Source organism: Peromyscus eremicus, chromosome 4 (genome assembly GCF_949786415.1).
Source record: "Peromyscus eremicus chromosome 4, PerEre_H2_v1, whole genome shotgun sequence".
Lineage (NCBI taxonomy): Eukaryota > Metazoa > Chordata > Mammalia > Rodentia > Cricetidae > Peromyscus > Peromyscus eremicus.
The window spans coordinates 128092192-128112038 of NC_081419.1; the positions used below are offsets into that span (position 1 = coordinate 128092192).

The following is a 19847-nucleotide window of genomic DNA, read 5'->3' on the forward strand; positions in this document are numbered from 1 at the left end:
TAACACTTGGCCTATACTTGAAAATTTCAGGGTCACAGTAATTAAAAACAACAATGTCAAGACATCAGGGCTGGCTGAGTGACTGTTCTTGGGCTGTTTAGCAAGATTAACAGTCTGGTGGCAGGAAAGTGAGGAGCATCGTGTATGTCCTTATCCTGATGGATGCTCAAGTAAGGCAGATTACAGCACAGACCCACAAGATGAACCCTCCTGTGCATCGATGGAAAATACCTCGCTAGCTCAGTCCTCAGAAGCAGAGCTGGAGGTAATAGCAAGACCACACGCAGCAGCATCTCTTGGTTTCTTGGCCACATTCAGGTTAGTTTAGTACAGAAAAGCATTTGAGGGGGATCTTTTACTGACCTAGAACACAGGTTGAAGAAGCTTCCTTAAGTGCTGCTATTTAGACCCTAAAAAGACTTCCCTCTACTACACATGCTTTCTCGATAACAGAAAGGCCTAACTAACTTTAGTATGCCAGGTAGAGGACATTACAGGCCTGTAACAAGAATTCCAAGGACAGGGAACCTAGCACCTGGTACTTCCCTTGTGTGACAAAGCTGATTCTTCAGCCAAAGTCAGTTTCAACTGTTGTCACAGGAGGGAAATGAGGAATTGGCAGTGAGGTAGTAGCAACAATCCTCACAAAAGGAAAGAGTCAAAACCTTCATTCTCTGGATACTAAAAACAGGCTGCTGTCCCATGTCTTATGTTCCAACCACTCAAGTCATACCCATTCTAGCTATGTAGCTCAAGAGAAACTGAAAGGGAAAATGGCTGCCCAGCTCCAGTATCTGCCACTATTCAGTTTCTGAGGACAGAGAGAACTTGCCAAAGTCCAGGAACCAAGTTTGTTGTTTTTTTTTTTGCCAAATTCACGAGCATTTTATTGTAGAAAAGAAAACTGAAGGACAGATCAAATTGAAAGAATCACTGTTATAATAACTTTAATTTATCTTGCATTTTACAGAAGTCTATGAACGATTTTAAAAAGCACCTCCTTACCCCATCACGTTTCTCTGACAGTTGTTAAAGTAGGCAACGAGTATGTCAACAGCTTGAGTATCGGCATCTTGCAAGGATTTCAGATCAATCACTCGCCAAAGAACTTGGCGGCTTTTCTATCTTGTTTTTAATCAAATGGTACGTCCACTCTGATGGTAACCTGTTCGGCCAAATCTCCACCACACATTTTGGAAAAATCGATGGTGATTAGCAAATTAGTTAGCTTTGGCACGGAGCTGTGCTCGCTTGCCCGTGACAGCCTGGAAGCCAGTTTTGATACTGGCAACAGAGCATCGAGAATGACAAGTTTCACACTGTAAGAAATAGAGTCGGGTGTCCTTCTGTAGGATTGTGTCCGGTGATCGGCATGTGTGACAAGTGACGTATTCCTCTGCAGGAAAAGCAACACAGAATTACCTGCTAGACACAGTAAGACAGAGGCTCCTGGTTGCCCACAGAAATGCATCTATCTCATAAGCTGAAGCTCAGAGGACAGTTTACCCTAACCAGGCAGGAAAGCCTAGATAAACATAGCTATTCTAGGATAAAATATAAACTAAGCTGTCTGTTATGCTTTTGGCAGTAAGATACATGTTGATAAGGACTTCAGATACCCCAGAGTTAGGGAAGTTTGCCAGATGCCTATTCTTGGTGCCATCTATGGATGATCCACTTTTGCCTTAGGTGAAAACAAGCAGGACATGCCAATTTTAAATGATTAGGTAACAAAAGAAGGCTGAGACAGTCCACGCCAGAATTAGAGGCAGGTTTCTCTGACTTGATCAGCCAACAAAGGCTGCATTAACTGGGCTTTCTACCTCCTCACTGTCATTTTCCATCTTCTCCCCACTTTTGGGAGGTGGGGTGGGGTTTGAGATAGGGTTTCTCTGTGCAGACCAGGCTGGCCTCAAACTCAGATCTCTCAAGTACTGGGACTAAATATGTGTGCTACCATGCCCAGCCCCATTGTCCATCTTTTTAAGGTTTGTTTTCCCAAGTTTATTATAAATGGATTTCAGAACACCACAGCCTAAAGAGAACATTTCAGAATGACAGAATAAAGTCCAATTATATACTTACTGATATATCTTCTCAAGACATTTTCTATCTGTTTCTGTTGGAATCTTCCTTTGATTACAAGTTGGTTATTACCATCTATAGAACCACTATGAAAGAAAAAAAATCCCCATTACTTTTGTTTTCCTGAGGGAGCCCAATTCCAGCACCTGCACACCTTAATGAATTTAAAATATATTCAATAGTGTAGGATAATTTCTAGGGTGTTACACTATCTAGTTCCTCAAATTTTATTTCTTTTTTTTCTTTTTTCTTTTTTTTTTTTGGTGGCAGGAACTTATATGTCCCAGGCTGGCCCAGAACTTCTGATCCTCCTCTGCCTTCCAGGTGCTAACATTACTCGTATGTACTGCTGTACTTTGCCTCAATTTTTTTTTTAAGAATTTATCTTTTGCAAAGATTTTATTCTTAATTTTGTGTATATGTCTGTGTAGAGTTAGTTATGTGCATGTGAGTGCTGGTTCCTGTGGAGGCCAAGTGTTGGATCTCCTGTAATTGGAGTTATAGGTGGTTATGAGCCGCCCTATAAGTGCTAGAACCTAACTCAAGTCCTCTTCCAGAGCAATATCTGCTCTTAACTACTAAGCTATCTCTCCAGCCCCTCAAAATCATTATTGAGATAGGGTATCACTGTGTAGCCCTGGCTGTCCTGGAACTCGCTCTGTAGACCAAGCTGGCCTTGAACTCAGATCCACCTGCCTCTGCCTCCTGAGGGCTGGGATTAAAGATATGTGCTACCATTGCCAGGCTCCTTAAAATTATACTCATATTTCTTCATGTAATCCAACTTCAGCTATCTCTAGTTAACAATCAGATTTCTATGTCCAAAACAAACTGATCCCTCAACTGTGTGGATCTGATTGCCTGTTCAATATAAGAAAAAGACATTTTTACTGAATGTATAAACGAGGGAGGTATAAATGTAAAAAAGGTTGTATGTTATTTTTAAAATTTTGAAGACAAGCATGGAAGTGTACACCTGTACTCTTAGCATGTGGGAGGCAGAAACAGGGTTACCACACCTGTACTCTTAGCATGTGGGAGGCAGAAACAGGGCTACCACAAGTTTAAGGCAACCCGGGGCTACATAGTGAGACCCTTTATCAAAACATCAATACATATATAATAATCTAAGCCAGATAAAATGGTGTGAACCAGTAATTCCAGTCATCAAGTAGCTTAGGCAAGAGGATCCCTATATGAGCCTAGGAGTTCAGAGCCAGCCTTGTTAGATAGACATTATTGCTTATTAAAAACGATAAATCACAAAGTAAAACAATTAAGTCTAGTAGAGTTAAATTTATATTTGTTCCTATCTTAATAAAGTGGATTTTTGCAGATGAAACTGATTTTCCTTTGAGGATTTACTACCACATACCATGAATTGTAACCCTTGATCCCCCTCAACCTAGGGTACCCTGATTCCAAAGTATAGCATTTTTTCACTGTCTAAAAAGGAAGAAAAAGAAATGGGAATTTTTCCAACAACTCTGAAATATTTAACCCACTAACCATAAAGTTCACTAGTCCCAACTTGCCAGAATTTACCCCACCTCTATACCAAGTGCAGGATATTCTGAGAAGTAAAATACATGGCTAGCTTTCCTTCTTATGCTTAAACAATGAGTGTAATGTAAAAACCACAACTGTAAATAATCATCTGGAATTAAGATGAATTTTTTTTCTGAGTATGTTCAAATTACACAAGTGATTCTTTTGAAGTGTCAAACAGTACTCTTTTTGCGTACAGTTTCTTACCTTGTACCCAATTCTGCCAATAAAAATGCAAGGAGATGTTTGGGTTGACGATGTAATCTAAAAAGAAAATCAAATACTTAATTTCATGGAAATCCTAAAACAAAACAGAAACCATGCTGTTTATTATTTTACTGTGATTACTCAGTTATTAGGAGAATCTTAGTGCACAGTTCACTTGTGCATAGAAGTAAGTAGCACTAGCTATAATCCCTATATCCAAGAAGCTGAAGCAGGATCATCAACCTTAAATTTCAAAACCCAGCCTGGGACAGTGAGTGCCTGTTTCAAAAACAAACAGACTGGATAAACAGCTCAGTAGTTAAAAAAATTAGCTGCTTTTCCAGAGGATGAACTAGGTTTGATTCCCAGCACCCACATGGCAGCTCAACCATCTATAACTTCACTTCCAGGGGAGCTGGTTCCCTCTTCTGGCCTTGTTTCCAAGCATACATGTGGTATACAGACATACATACATACAGCAAAACACACATGCACATTAAAAAAATAAAAAACCAGCCAACAAAATGATATATGCTGCTTTACAGTTTGGTACTAATTAAACTATTATGTGCTATTTCTAAACACAAAATACCTAAAAGCATGAAAGCAAAACAAAACATTAAAATCATAGGTAGGCTATGATTATCTGCCTCCTAAGAGTGGATTTACACATAATCTTTCATTTTCTTACTGTATCTTTTCTAATTTCTAGTAAACATATACTATTACCGTCATCAAAAAAGTAAAATATTTTGAATAATGCTGAAAGTCATGAAAATGGGTTACCTCTTCTGTAACAAGCAAGTATGACTTACGAAATTGAAAAACAGTAGATAAAGTGAGTGGATAGAGAAAACCTACCAGAAAGGGCACAGCTGAACAAATCTGAAAAAAGCCAGGCTCAGGCAGTGACCTGGGACTGACCCCAGCACAAGATGCAATGGTGATTAAAAACTAAAAATTTCTTCCATTGGGTCCTGACAATCAAGGAAGCTTACCTTCAGCTACTTGCCCAGTTCACTACTTATTTGGCAGGCCCACCCCTTGCTCGAGGATTATATCCATCCTCTTCACTCCTGACTCTGGTTAGTATCTACTCCAACCCACCATGTGTATGGGTGTTTTGCCTACACATCATAGTCCCTGGAACTGGAGTTATAGACAGACAGTTGTGAGCTGCCATGTGGGTTCGTACCAGAGTCATCTCTCCAGCCCCTAAGATTCCCTCTTATCAGTCAGTATTAAACTTATTCTTCTCATCTTTAGATGCCAAGATAAATGTGCTCTGACGACAGACAGACATGAACTGTGACTTATGTCAACCTATGCCCTACGTACTTTTCCAACCTATAGAACCGTGAAAACATTTAACAATAAAATATGGCTGGTATTTGGAATGAAGGATCTCCACTAGCCCACTTACAGTTTACAGATATCTGTAAAATTGACAAAAGAAGTTTTCTTGGTTCCTACTCGGACAACCTGTGGAGGTTTCATAACAAATTTCCTCTTCTCTCCAGCAACCATATCTGGATTCTTTTCTCTCATGATGTTGAACACTCGGTTCAGCAACTATAAGGAATGGGAATTCAAGCACATTCTTAGTAATAGCAAGAGTATAAAATTTCTATGTGAGCTGGATGGTGGTGGCACAGGCCTTTAATCCTAGTACTTAAGAGGTAGAGGCAGGCAGATCTCAATGAGTTTCAGGACAGCTAGGATGGTTACACAGAGAAACCCTGTCTTGAAATGCCAAAAAAAAAAAAAAAAAAAAAAATCTATTTAAGACACTTTGCTTTAATAAAGCTATTATATTTTTATTAAATGTACACATAAATCTCTACATGTTCTGGGAACTTCTTGAGGGCAGCAGCTCATTACTTACCAATATCTGGGCCTTAATGGATGCTCAATTATTCCTTGTTAAGAGTTAAGAAAATAAGCCCTGATCATTCTGATTTTACAGAAAAACACGTGACACATGGGAAAAAATGACACCACAAATGAGCAAACTCCATACTACCATGACCACAAAGTGGACACTTGTAACCAAAGCCTCACTGATTCCCAGAGGGCTCCATGCCCTCTGGTGAATACTAGTGACAGCCACATTTTGAGCATGCTGCCCCACAAGTTTGGTATCATGAACTGTCATGCACTGGCTACATGGCCTACTGGAATCTGTTTTATTGCCAATCTGTATCTCAGTGGCTCTTCCAATGCAGGGATCTATACCTACTTTTCTCTGAACTCAAATGATAGCCTTAACTCCCTCAAAAAAAAAAAAAAAAAAAAAAAAAAGTCTCACCTCCTCGTATGTGTAGTCTCTTTCTGAGCCTGCCCAAGCAGGCCCAGTCTGGTTACTGAATGAAATGCCATCGTCTTTTTTGCTGTCTTCATCTTCTAAACCTGCAGATGACAAAGAGTACGAATGATCAGTAGGCTTTGATCCAACAAGGGGGAGTACAGATGTAGAGCATGAAAGCTTCACATACTGCTCTTCCCTTTCACAGTGATAGCTGCAATAGCTTCAAGTACAAAAGGACCACAGAGAAGCCCCCTTTCCTTTATAGACAAAAATACTACAACTTCACACAAGATCTTCAATGAGACACCCATGGTAACTATGAAATGTTTCTTACAAACACAAGACAAAATAAAGCATTAAGTACTTAAAGGAGAGTCCAACCGTTTTCAAACCCTATAAAAACCCATCTGTTTAACCGTTAAAAATTTTCTAAAAACCCTACAGCATATTAAACTATAAACATTAAAAATTTTAAATGTGCGGGCAGCAGTGGCACACCGCCTTTAACCCCAGCACTCAGGAGGCAGAGCCAGGCAGATCTGTGAGTTCGAGGCCAGCCTGGTCTACAGAGCAAGATGCGGGACAAGCACCAAAACTTGTCTGAAACCCCATCTCAGAGAAAAAACAAAAAAATTTGTAAATTTTTAAAACTTAATTACAGTAATTTTCCTGTCTGAATCAGAATGATTTTTGTATATAATTTTTACTATACTTTAATAAAATGAATTTTTTTGTCTACCATTATCAAGTTAAGACACTTTTTCTCCCCCCCCCCCCCCCCGACACTTTTTCATTATCACACAGTGGAAATAAAAGGCAGAACAAATATTTTTTTAAAAGCTTCTCAAGTCAGCCAAAGAGACCCAGATCAAAGGCTTATGTAATTTAAAACCAAGATGTTTAGTTCCCAATGTTACCTTCGTCTTTTTCTAGTATTTCATCTTCATCTGGGAATTTGACATTCTTCTTTTTCTTCTTTTTATTGCCAAGCATAATATCCAAGTCATCCTCTGGCTCAGCTGGCTCTTGAGCATCACTTTCAATCTTAAGATCCTAAGAAATTAACGTAAGTCTCAATACTAGAAACTATTTTTAATGACATGGCCAAGTATCATTTTAGAATATTCACACAGTCAAAGCTAAAATTATAGATGAGAAATGCCACTCACAGATAGGCCAAACTGCCTCAGACTCTTTCCAAATACTTAAACTGTACATTCCTCCAGACAATTTTGTAGGGTTGTTCCCCTTTCTTCAGTTCTTCCTTTTTATTAGTCTCAGGATCTTGTTATTAATGTCTGTATTTTAACCAGGCTCTACCTGACTCACTTGAGAAACTTGAATATTCTTCAATCTTCTGACTGGCAATATTTAGCAGGACGAGCAAGGCTCAAGAGTATTTTAAGTTTCTCTGCCATCCCACACTGTATTTTTTTTTTTTTTTTTTTTTTTTTTTTGGTTTTTCGAGACAGGGTTTCTCTGTGTAGCTTTGCGCCTTTCCTGGAACTCGCTTTGGAGACCAGGCTGGCCTCGAACTCACAGAGATCCGCCTGGCTCTGCCTCCCGAGTGCTGGGATTAAAGGCGTGCACCACCACCGCCCGGCCCACACTGTATTTTATTCACATTAAATGTTCAGAACAGGTAAATCTACAGAGGCAGTAGATTAGCAGTAGGCCTCAGGTTGGGGTTTAATGAGAACTAGAGAGTGACAATGATCACGGGCTTTGTTTTCAAGAGGATGTAAGTGTTCAAATTGATGACAGTTACAGAACTCCGAATATGCTAAAAAACATTTACTTTAAATGGATGAATTATATGCTAAGTGAACTGTACCTTAATAAACTTTCTTGCTTCAGTGTAATGGATTTTATTACTGCATTTGCAGATATATTTGTTTTTGCTGATCCTTGTCCTCAACGCCTCCCATCCCTTTTAAGTTTCTAAATATGACAGTCAATGGAAGGAATTTTCCTACTGACACCAAATACATTATTATCTTTTGCACAATTCTCCAACTCCCCAATACAAATTAGGTATAATATTGATTACCTGGAATAATTAATCAGATACCTTATGTGTAAAAACTTGACTTCATAGTTTAAGGGCTTTCATTTCAGACACGAGGTAGTAAGTTTCACTTACACTTTTGCTAAGCTACAAATTCAAAGACCTTTAGCCCCTATTCAGTAATTTACTAAAACTCACAGCACTCAGCAAAGTTTTACTTATCATTTTTTATATATAAGATTAACTGAGGAACAGCCAAATGGAAATAATGTATAGAACAAAAAAAAGCCAAGTATCTAAACATGCTACCCTGTCAGCACTTCTGTGAGGTTACCAACCTGGAAGCCTTTTGAACTCCATCACTTAGGGGTGACAGAACTTAAGTGTCCACACTGTCCATCCACAGAGGTAGCAGGGGGTTGTTCAAAGTTCCAAACTCTAGTAATAGTTTGATTTTTCTAGTGACTAACCGTCCTGAGAAACTATATGGACACTAGATTTCTCAAGAGCAAAAACAAGTATTACCTTTGAAGACTGCAGGGGTTTTCAGGAGTTGAATGTGGGAATACCAGAGGTAAAGATCTAATTATTTTTTATTATATTTATCACATCAGCTTAGCACCAAACTGAAGAAGTTGCTGGGTATCAGTTCAATAGATGACATCATGAAAAGATGAAACTCATGGGGAAAGACAAAACTCATGGGGAATCAGGGTCATGTGATGAATGGATAGACATGATACAGCCTGACTCCAAGGTTACTTGCTGTAGGCTTGAATGTGAAAAAGGCACATTAAGTCTTAAGAGATGAATCATAAGTTCCACAAAAGAACAGAGGCTCAGCATGTTTCTTGGCCTCTAGTTTCTCACCAGCTTATCCTGCTCAAGCATATTGTCAACATGATCACAATTACATTTTTTGTGTGTCTGTCTTGAATGATTGTTGACAATGGCTAATTTCACAGATCTTAGCAGATAAACTGGAATAGGTAGGAATAAGTGAAACTCACATATGAGATCCTAAATCTAGCTGTGTAGTTTGGGTGCCACATCAACCTACAGTATTAACTAAATGCCCTACAAATAAAAGATCAAATAGTGGATCTAGTCTCTCTCTCTGATGATCAGTAAATAAGAAACTTAGAACTGCTGAATATAAGCAAGCACACACACCAGCAAGGTTGTAGTCATCCACACTGTGCCTAACTAGGATACTTGTAACATCCTTTCAGGCTTTAACTCCAGAAGAGAGAAAAAAGTATCACAGCATTTAACAGAAATGGAACTCATCAGTAACCTTTTAGGACAAAAGCTACTAGAGGAAATCAACCAACAAAGTCAGTTATTAACCAAGATCACAACCATCTGTAACTCCCAGTTCCAGGGGAGCTGATGACCGCTTCTGGCCTCTGAGGATGCTGCATGCATGTGGCGCACAATCACAGACAAAACACCCATACACATAAAATAAAATAAAATAAAAAATCCTAAAAATATTTTTTAAATACTCTAAATTATCCTTGAAATACCTCTGAGGAAAAAACAAAACCACCAGTAAAAAAATCTTACTCATTTCAATGCAAATTGAGCACACCAACTCAGTGTAATTACCAATACAATTTGCTGAATGGAATGTCATCTAAATTATGACCTTGTTTCCAAATAGACTAAGTAAATTACCTGTACATGTAGGCTACACTTCACATACTTGGGTTTCAGCAAACTACCAAAAAAACCTTCAGTACATAGTAAAAATCACAGAGCTTTTGATATGATTGTTTATGCTCTTTTCACTATGAACATATATTTATGAATACATACAGACACATACACACAAAATTACTATATGCTCTTTTTATAAATAAATGTGTGAGCTTTGTTAAAGAGATTTCTGCATAGTCTCTGTGTATGTGTGTGTACATATGTGTGTCAGTATACACTTGCCCATGTTTGTGTGTTAGAGGCCTGAGGTTGACTTCTGAATATTTTCAATTGCTGCTCCATGTTATTTTTATTGACTGTCTGGACTAACAGTGAGTCCAGGGAACTACCTGTTTCCACCCTGCCCAATATCAGGGTTACAGGTGCATGCTGCCAGGCAGGCTTTTATGCCAGTCCTGTTGATCCAAATTCAGGTCCTCATGGTTGCCCAGTAGACACCTCAGCCACTGAGTGCTCTCCCTAGCCCCTATCTTTAAAATGGTAGCTCTCGAGCAAGGAAGAATAGTCTTCCAGCTACTCTGTTCATCCATCTACCCTCCTATTTCACCTTCCTGCTTATGTATCTACATTTTATTCAAATAACTTTCAGATTTTTGTATTGGAAATCAATGCAAGAGGATGACAATTATAGAGTTTCAAGTCCCTACAAGATCAAGAGCACTCTACACAGAATTACCAAGAGAATCCTAGTTTTCCTATAGAATTACTGCCATCAGCTACCAACTACCACACTAGGGAATGTTCTTTGCTGGTACTGAAAGTTTAACACAAAAAGCTTTATTAAGATTTGTTTTCAAGATTTCTCAGTTACAAAGATACCTTTTTTTAAAGATTTTTTTATTTATTATGTATACAATGTTCTGCCTGCATATATATCTGCAGGCCAGAAGAGGGCACCAGATCTCATTACAGATGGTTATGAGCCACCATGTGGTTGCTGGGAATTGAACTCAGGACCATCTGGAAGAGCAGTCAGTGCTCTTAACCTCTGAGCCATCTCTCCAGCCCACGGAGATTATCTTTTGTGAGCCAAACAATTTTAGCATGGTTAAAGACAATGGGCATTTTGAGTCCATTTTAATGACACAATATATAAGACCTAAATCCCTCTGACTACACACACACATTTTTTTCTTTTCTTTCCTTTTTTTTGGTTTTTCAAGACAGGGTTTCTCTGTGTAGCCTTGGCTGTCCTGGAACTCAGAGATCAGCCTGCATCTGCCTCCCAAGTGATGGGATTAAAGGCATCCACCACCACTGCCCGACTCCTATTATAATCTTTTATACCACGTAGTCAGATAAGATTCCTAAGAAAATTATCTTAATAGGAGTGGCTAAATGCTAAACAACCAAAGCAAAGATATTAAGAGATGAGATGAAGGAGGAAAACAGCTATTAGCAGTCTTTCCAGAATTCCAATTTTACCTTCAATAAGAAAGCTATACTACCTTTACACCTTCTTCAGCTTCATCGATATCAAATATCTTTTTTGGTTTTTTCTTCTTTTTCTTTTGATTAAAGAAGTTCAAGTCATCTAAGTCATCAGAAGCATCTAAAAACAGATTAAAGATTTCCAATTATTAACAATTAGAAGGCAAGACATCAAGTTATGAGTCACACCAACTCCTTTTATGTATTCCCAGGGTAGTCCTACCACTACCACCAAAGTTATAGTTCTGAAGAAACTAACAAACCAACTCAAAGCTTTCTAGAAAAACCTGGTTAGGGGTCTTGGCTGAGAACATCAAACTCAGTTATCTGACCACGTAATGTCAGAAAGTGCTTTCAGACACCATCTCTGAGACTATCCAACTATACCTCTTTACTTGTGTCTACCCTGTCCCCACCCACCTTCTATGCCTCAATCTCTGGCTCCAGGTCTACCAAACCAGCATGGCAACTAAGGCTTCCACAACAACAGTGAGCGACACAACTACTCACCCTTTTTCCTACTGTCCTCTTCATCAGCTTCCACATCTTTGTCTTCAGCTGGTTCTGGCTCTACTTCTTTTGTTTCTGAAGGCTGGGTTTCTTCTGTCTGGGCATCACCTTCTTCATCTAACATAAAAGGCTTCTTCTTCTTCTTTTTCTTTTTGCTCATAGTAGGATCAAAAATCATCTATTTAAATTTAAAAAGACGAAGTGATTTTTTAATGATGCTCACATTTCAAATATGCTTTATTCTTAAAGAATTGGGCATATTAAAATCCCAAAAAGGGGGGCTTGGGAGATGCCTTGAAATATCAAAGCACTTCCCCCCCCCACGTGCTTGTTTGCATACTCTTTCGAATGCAACAGAAATACAATACAGTTTACAAAAGGTCCATCTAACTTCCTTTACATTATTAAACATGGGAGTACCCCACATGTCTTTTAATTTATAAGATATCATAAGTTATAATAACTTCATTTTTATTTTCATGAGTAAATCCTGAAGTACAGGAAAAGGACCTTAGCCACAACTATGTTGTAGTCCTCATTTATGGGTGAGATCAACAATATCTAGGCAGATAATAAACATTTTATTTAAGGTTGATAATCTAGAGTGGCTAACACCAGGAGACCTGAGACTTAGTTTTTAAAATTATCTGTTGAAGAGTGTTTGGAGGTAAATACAATCAAGATATATTGTACATGTGTATGAAATTGTCCAAGTGCTGAGCATTGGTGGTACACTCCTTTAATCCCAGTACTAGAAAGGCAGAGGCAGGCGGATCTCTGAGTTTGAGGGCGGCCTAGTTTACAGAGTGAGTTCCAGGACAGCCAGGGCTACACAGTGAAACCCTGTCTCAAAGAACAGAAAGAAATTTAAATTAAAAACAAAAAGTATCAAAGAGTAAAATAAAATATTCTAAAAAAAAAAATCTTAAATTTAGCTGAAGTTCATATCAATCTTAACTTTTTTTTTTGTTGTTGTTGTTGTTTTTTGTTTTTTTGTTTTTTTGAGACAGGGTTTCTCTGTGTAGCTTTGCGCCTTTCCTGGAACTCACTTGGTAGCCCAGGCTGGCCTCAACTCACAGAGATCCACCTGGCTCTGCCTCCCGAGTGCTGGGATTAAAGGCATGCGCCACCACCGCCTGGCCAATCTTAACTTTTAAGGAAACCTATCAGCAACCCTTACTGTAAGAAAAATTTCTAAGGAATCCTTTACTGTTTTTTGTTATGAAATGTGAAATGTTCACTGGCTATATAACAAGTGAAAAAAACCTGTAGATTATTTGTACTGATCCCTTGAAATAATTTGAACATATAGGGCATATTCCTGCTAGCGAAGAAAGCAAAGTCTTTAGTCACACAGATTTGGATTTGAGTCCAAAGTATTTTTTTCCCTACCATGCTTAAACTTAGCATTTTGTTCATTGTGTAGTGATCAAAAGCACAGGTCTGGAGCCTAATTACCTTGAGCCCAATCCTGACTCTTAACTTCTATGTGGATTAATCCTATGCTTCATCTGTATGATGGAGATAACTGAAACCAACCAACCAAGTTACCAGGAGAATCAAATATTTGATTGCAATTATAACTTATATAACACTGATTCTGTCATCAAAATTTCCTCAACTTAGGGGGATTTGATTTTCCAAACATAACATAAAACTGTTTTAAAAAAATCTCCAAATTGATTCTAATAATTAACTGTAATTCCTTTATGTCCCAAGTACAGTAAGGAAACTAGTAAGCAGGACTGAAACCAAGCTATAGTGTGTAGTAAGGTGGAGGAGGGTTACTGTCTTCACAGGACAAGGTATTCTGCAAATTTTCATATAGCACCATTACCAAGAGCAAGTCCAGTGCTAACTTACTACAGGGTCTGAGGTCACTCTACATGGAAGGAATGCTGTACTTCAAACCAGAATCACATCAGATGAATTGTGTTCTTGAACTAGGAAGACTTGGCACAAAGGCAAATAAAACTTCAGGCATTCTAAGTTTAATTCTGACAGTCTTACAATCTACTCATTTTCAAGTCTAAGTTTCCCTGACCTACTAGTAGCTTTTTCTGAGTTTGTGATTTGAGATAGTCTTATGTAGAACAGGCTGGTGTTGAACTTGAAATTGAAGTACTGAGATTATAGGCACTCACTAATAATACACCTGGCTTAAATGCCTTGTCACCATTACTACTCAAGAGATCAAAGATGGGAGATATCCTAACATGATCAATGATAGCTTCACAATTACCTTTTCATCCCTGAAGAAAATTCTTATTTAGGTCTATAATAGGTAGACTGAAGCCTAGTAAAGACAAGTAGTAAACAGGCAAAGACTTTATGCTGAAATAACATGTATTGCAATTACTTTCCCCTAGTACTTAACACTTACATGTTTATATACTAATAATTAATTGTGTTCACACAACCCTGTAAAACAGTTACATAAAAAAACCAGAGATCCTAAGTCAGCACCCAAAGCAGAACTCCCCAAATCACCAGATCATACTTGCCAGCTTGGGATATACATTGAGACATTGGCTTAAAAAAGTTTCACATCTGGCCAGGCGGTGGTGGTGCACATCTTTCATTCCAGCGTAGGTAGAGGCAAGTGAATCTCTGTGAGTTCCAGAACAGCCTGGACTATTACAGAGAAACCTTGTCTTGAAAAACCAAAAACTAAAAGTTTCATATCTAACTTTCAAATTAGCCGTTGACTGCATTCCAAATGTTTTAAGACTACTTTAGATTCAAGAAGAAAATGGTTGTTGACAATGTACCATTTAAGCTTTTTTCTTCTTTTTTAAAGTTTAGCTTTGATGACAGTGGGGACTGAGGCCTTGTGCTTAGCACTCCGTGAAGAAGCTACATATTCAACCTTCTTTTTACCCTTTTTTTGAGGGTGAGTGGATAGTGTCTCACTATGTTGTCCTGCTTGGTCTCAAACTCAGAGATCCACCTGTCTTTGTGTACTCCCGAGTTCTGAAATTAAAGGTGTGGTCTGATAATAATCAGAATTTTTAATGTTCAACTTTCTCTTGCAAAAACACCTCACTGGATCTGAAAACTCAATGCTCTAACATCTTGTGAATGGGACTTAGGAGTAAGAAAGGTTTAGATACTGACATGCTTTTTTTGGGGTGGGGTGGGGTGTCTAACTTGATGGTAAATTTGGATCCAGACTGGGTACACAGTAAGATTGTCTCAAAACAATAAAACTTTAAAGTAGTCTGAACATTTCTGAATGCCTGAACATTAGGGAATCCTCCCCTCCTTATCAAGGAGCATCCACATTCCTATGCAATCTTTTAAAGGTAATGGTTTTACTAGGTGAAAAGGAGTCCTGTTTTTACTGAGTTTGGCGCTTAATTATCAGGTTTAAAAAAAATGTCTTCACTTTATATAAAGTTTAAATTGTAACACTTCCCTAGTCAACAGCACTCACTAGGTAAACCAGAATCACTTCCCATGTTCACCTCTCCCTTTACTAGTAAATTCCACTGAGTAAAGCCAAGGCTAGGGTGCTAGTACCATTCAATTCACTGAATGGTCTAACCTCCCTGGGCCCTAATTTTCCATTTATAAAATGAAGTTGTAATGACAGATCTAAGGGCAGAGCTACATACTTCAGACTTTCAAGAGACTACTGCTGGTATAAAGGCAGGTTCCACCATCTTTGCTTGGTAAAATCCTGTTCATCCTCTAGCAATAAATTCTTACCCAATACCTTTCAAAAGATCTTGTTACTAAAAAATGACCTCTCAAACCCACCCCATCACTACAGGTGTTAGCTATCACCTGTTACTACACCATAGAAAAATAGACTACAGCAGTATTATAGGTAGTTATTTTTAAGTTATGAAATTTGGAACATGAGTAGCAAGAAAACTTCCTCTCGGAACTTTTCTAATGCATAATACAGTAGCTAAGAGCAATGTCTACCATGTCGAAAGACCCATCTAGCTCCTTCAGACTGACTAGCTCCTTCAGACTGAACTACTTAGTAAGCTTGGGAGAGCCTCCTGGTCACTTAGATGGAAGCAGTATCGCACAGATCTGGAATTCTACTACTAGCTCAGCCACTTGGAATCTGATTATAGGCACTGTACAACTCCGGTTTTCTCATCTCTAAAATGGACCAACAGGACCTTATTTTATAGAACTGTGAAAATCAGCAAAGGACTTACTTCCCTCAAGAATCAATCTCAAATTCCTTAATGTACTTTTCTAAGCCCTCCATGAACTAGCCAGTATCTACTTCAACCAAACTGGTGAATATGTCACTTTCTTTAAGCACTTTTTCCTTCCGTGACCATAAATGCTTTGCAATCAGTTTTCTCACTGGATGAAAACTTCTAATCATTTCTAGAGCCTACTCAAAAGCCAACTATGAAGAGAGCCTCCAACTGTTCCTCTTATCCCTCTCCAAGGCCCTGTAAGCCAAGTCAATCACAAATTCTTCATAAAGTACTTTTTTAGCGGGGAAAGCAGACTTGCCTCTAGGTCCAATGTTAAGCAATATGTAACTGAGACAACTGCAATCCCTTTTTAAGTTATTTAACTTTATGCGAACTAGGATAAATCTGAAAGAGCAAAAAGTAAAATAAAATTTAAAAAAAAAAAAATGGGGGAAGGGGGCTTGAAATTTTTACTGAGATCCAAGCCCGGTAGAAAAAGACCCAGTCAGCTTCGCTGCCGGACCTCCCTGCTCACCTCGCCTTTTAAAGGAAACTTAGGGACTCGCGCCCGGAAACTTTCCTCGAAGGGTGGTCACTTTTTGAGACTAAATTATCTTCTTCTCTGATCCTCACACCCTGTCTTAAGATATAAAGTCTCGAGCGGGGAAAGGGAGCGAGATATCCGCCCGGAAAAGCCAGCCTACAAAGTTTTTAATCTCGATGCTCCACCGGAACCGAGGGAAGCTTCTTCCCAAGGCACCCTGAGCACTCGGCACCGAGAGCTGCGGCGGTTGTGTTTGAGAGGAACGCCGGGGCCGCCTGCCCTAATTCTGTTGAATCGGGGAAGCTAACTGGGTATCCAAACCCTTCAGAGGGCGACGCAGCGTGCTTTCCATTCCGAAACGCCGATCCCGGTAGGAGGCCGGCCTCGACGCCGTCGCCCTGAGGAGAGCTGGGTGCGGCCAAGTCTGAGGATCCGGAGTCCTCGTCGGCTCCACAGCTCCGAGCCGCCTAGGCCCGGCTGCTCCACATGGCGGCCGCCGACCGCTAGGCCGCAGGCCCGGCTTCCCACACTGGTGTGGGTTCGGCTTCCTGCCTCAGTCCTCAGCACTAGCTCCGGGCTCAGGTTCTCACCTCGTCCCCGGACATGGCTGTGGTTCCAGCGGGTTCGGCACGGATGGAAAGTCAGACCGGGCAGCTTCAGACCCCGGAGTCGGCGCAGCTCCTACCGAAACCTCTCCCAGCACCGCGCTAGGCTCTTGCATCAGCGAAAGGGAACGACACCCCGCCCTCCTCTCAAGCGTTGGAAGTGCGCCTGCGCAGAACTCGCCAAAGCGCAGGCGTGCAGCAGAGACAACCTCGCGTGTTTCTTTAGGCGCGAGTTACCAGGCGACATCCCGGCGCCAGGCATGTTGGGACTTGTAGTTTGCCTAGAGGAAAAGGGCGCTGGAGTTAAAGCACTTCCCGAGGTCGTTAGCGACTGTTTTAGCATCAGTCAGGAGGTTCGGATTCTTGTGCTGCTGGGTACCTCAGCGGTTCGGAAACCCCTGGGTTTCTTGTAGCATGAATTTGGGGCCATTCTTCCGGAGTTAGGTTATGAGACTCTATAATATGAACCCGTGGGGCTAATTTCCCACAAATACCCCTGGGGCGTTCTAGTATTCGAGGAATTCTAAGAGAACTGGAGGCATGCACCTCATTAAAGGCGTTTTACTTCGTGAGACGTTTAAGTTGCTGGCTTTTTACTTCAGAAGTGTCTTCCCTGATTCCCCTGAGGTAGACCGACAAACAACCCAGCAAGCGACAGTCTGTCAGGAAGCTTCGAAACACAGTCATAACTCGCTTAATGAAGGGGATATGTTGAGAAATGTGTCGAGTAGGTAATTAACTTGTTGACGAACCTCACACCACACAAGGAAAGACGCGATATAATCTGGGTCCATGGTCATATATTCTTTTTTCGCGAAAGCTTCCTTATATGATGAGTGACTGCTTGTTTATGAAGTCTTTGCTAGACAATCTGGATGCATCATCCAATTTCCCTGCGGAGACACAGCTGCCACTTAGGGAGGTCTCATTATCTTCAGTGCCATCCAGTCAAAAGATTGAGGATAGCCAGGCGGTGGTGGCACATGCCTTTAATTCCAGCAAGCAGATCTCTGAATTTGTGGCCAGCCTGGTCTACAATGTGAGTTCAAGGAAGCCAAGACTGCTGCACAGAGAAACCCTGTCTCAAAAAAAAACAACCCAAGATCGCGGAAGACTACCCTTGTAGTTAGACAAATTGGGCTTGTAACTATGAGGAACAGCAAGACATCACTGTCCAAAAGAATGCAGTTTGGACTTCTCAGGTGGTTGAGGGGCGGGTTCAAGTGAGCAGATGCTATCAGGAGGTGGGAGTAATTATTAGGGTTTAATGCTTCTTGCATAAGAAGAATCAAGTGAGGATTGGTGAAAAGCCCCTCATTACATGAGATGGGGAATAATTAGTTATTTTTGTGGTTGGCACAAATGTTCTTCTCGGTTTTATTTTTGTATTCATACATGATTGCAGGAGTTGTTTGTCTCTGTTTTTATTTACTGAAACCACAGGGTGGTCTGTCTAAGCTGGGCATGGTGGCACTTACCATTCTAGCACTTGGGAGATAAAGGCAAGAATAATATCAGAATTTCATGGCCAGCCTGGACTATATAAGATCCTGTCTTTAAAAAAAAGGGAGAGGGGAAGAATAAGAAAAAGATCTTCTTATCAATCAGCTTGCTGTGCACTAAGTATTAACTTATCCTAAAAATAAATAAACTAAATTAAAAAATATTCTATGAAATTAGTTAGTTCAGCGCACCCTAGATGATAATATCAGCATACCTCCCCCACTATCCGAGGCCACTCTCCTCCTCATTATGCTTAATATGTTCTCTGCTTTAGGCCTTAAAATAACTGAGATAACCCACAAATTTTTATCTAGTACTCCCTGCTGCATATCCATTCCTAATCTAAGCATAGCATGTCCTTGCCTTGAAGGAGCTTACACTTTAGTGAGAGAGATATTTTATTAGCCTCCTTTTCTGGATGAAGAAACTGTTGTATATATAGCATTGAAAAAATTACCCACAGTTATATACAGACAACAACAACAACAAAAAGAGAACCAAAGACAGTTTGATACTGGTGGCTGCGCTTTTACCTTGAGAAGCTGAGTCTCTGCCACCATACCACAGTCTTCTTCAGCTAGCAGCATCTATGTGTACCAGGATTCCTCCACCAGCAACACTATTGGCGATTTGGACCAGACAACTCTGTCCAGGCTGATGTTCTCCGCAGTGAGGACATTCAGGACCTGCTCTATGGTCATAGATCCTAGCAGCACACTCCTTCCACTCACGGCATTGCCAAATGTCTCCTGGGGGGTGGGGTAAACATCACCCCTGATTGAGAACCACTTGTTTTCATATCTTATCCCTTCCTGGGTTGTTGAGCTAGAACAAATATTCCTGGCTAGTCCTCAACTCACCGGGTTGGGAGGCCTTGAGGAAGAGAGAAGCAAACTGGACTAAGTTTCTGAAAAGCCTGTTTATTCAAAGATTAAAACTGAAAGAAAAGGGGGGAAATAAAGGAAAAGTGATAGAAATGGAGAAAGGAAATTCACACGGAATCACCCTTCCATAATTCAGTTCATGCTAGCAAAGTTAGTTGACTCCAATAAACACACTAAGGTAGTTGTGCTGTCTAGTTTGATGTCAGCTTGACCCAGGCTAGAGTCATCTGAGAGGAGGGAACCCCAACTGAGTAAACCTGCAGAGAATTTTCTTAATTAGTGATTGATGGGGGGGGCAAACCATTGTGGTTGGGCTTATCCCA

At 40.0% G+C, this 19847-nt stretch overlaps 1 protein-coding gene across 1 annotated transcript; it reads right to left on the reverse strand.

Annotated features, from left to right (window-relative positions):
• Positions 1-930: 930 nt before the first annotated feature.
• On the reverse strand, positions 931-17310 carry Eif2s2 (eukaryotic translation initiation factor 2 subunit beta). The gene is made up of 9 exons (XM_059261704.1): positions 17123-17310; positions 11820-11997; positions 11327-11430; positions 7066-7201; positions 6149-6249; positions 5264-5412; positions 3841-3897; positions 2086-2171; positions 931-1396 (listed from the first exon to the last, which is right to left on the reverse strand). The coding sequence occupies exons 1-9, from the start codon at positions 17135-17137 to the stop codon at positions 1221-1223; spliced, it is 1002 nt and encodes a 333-aa protein (XP_059117687.1). The 5' UTR covers positions 17138-17310; the 3' UTR covers positions 931-1220.
• Positions 17311-19847: the final 2537 nt, after the last annotated feature.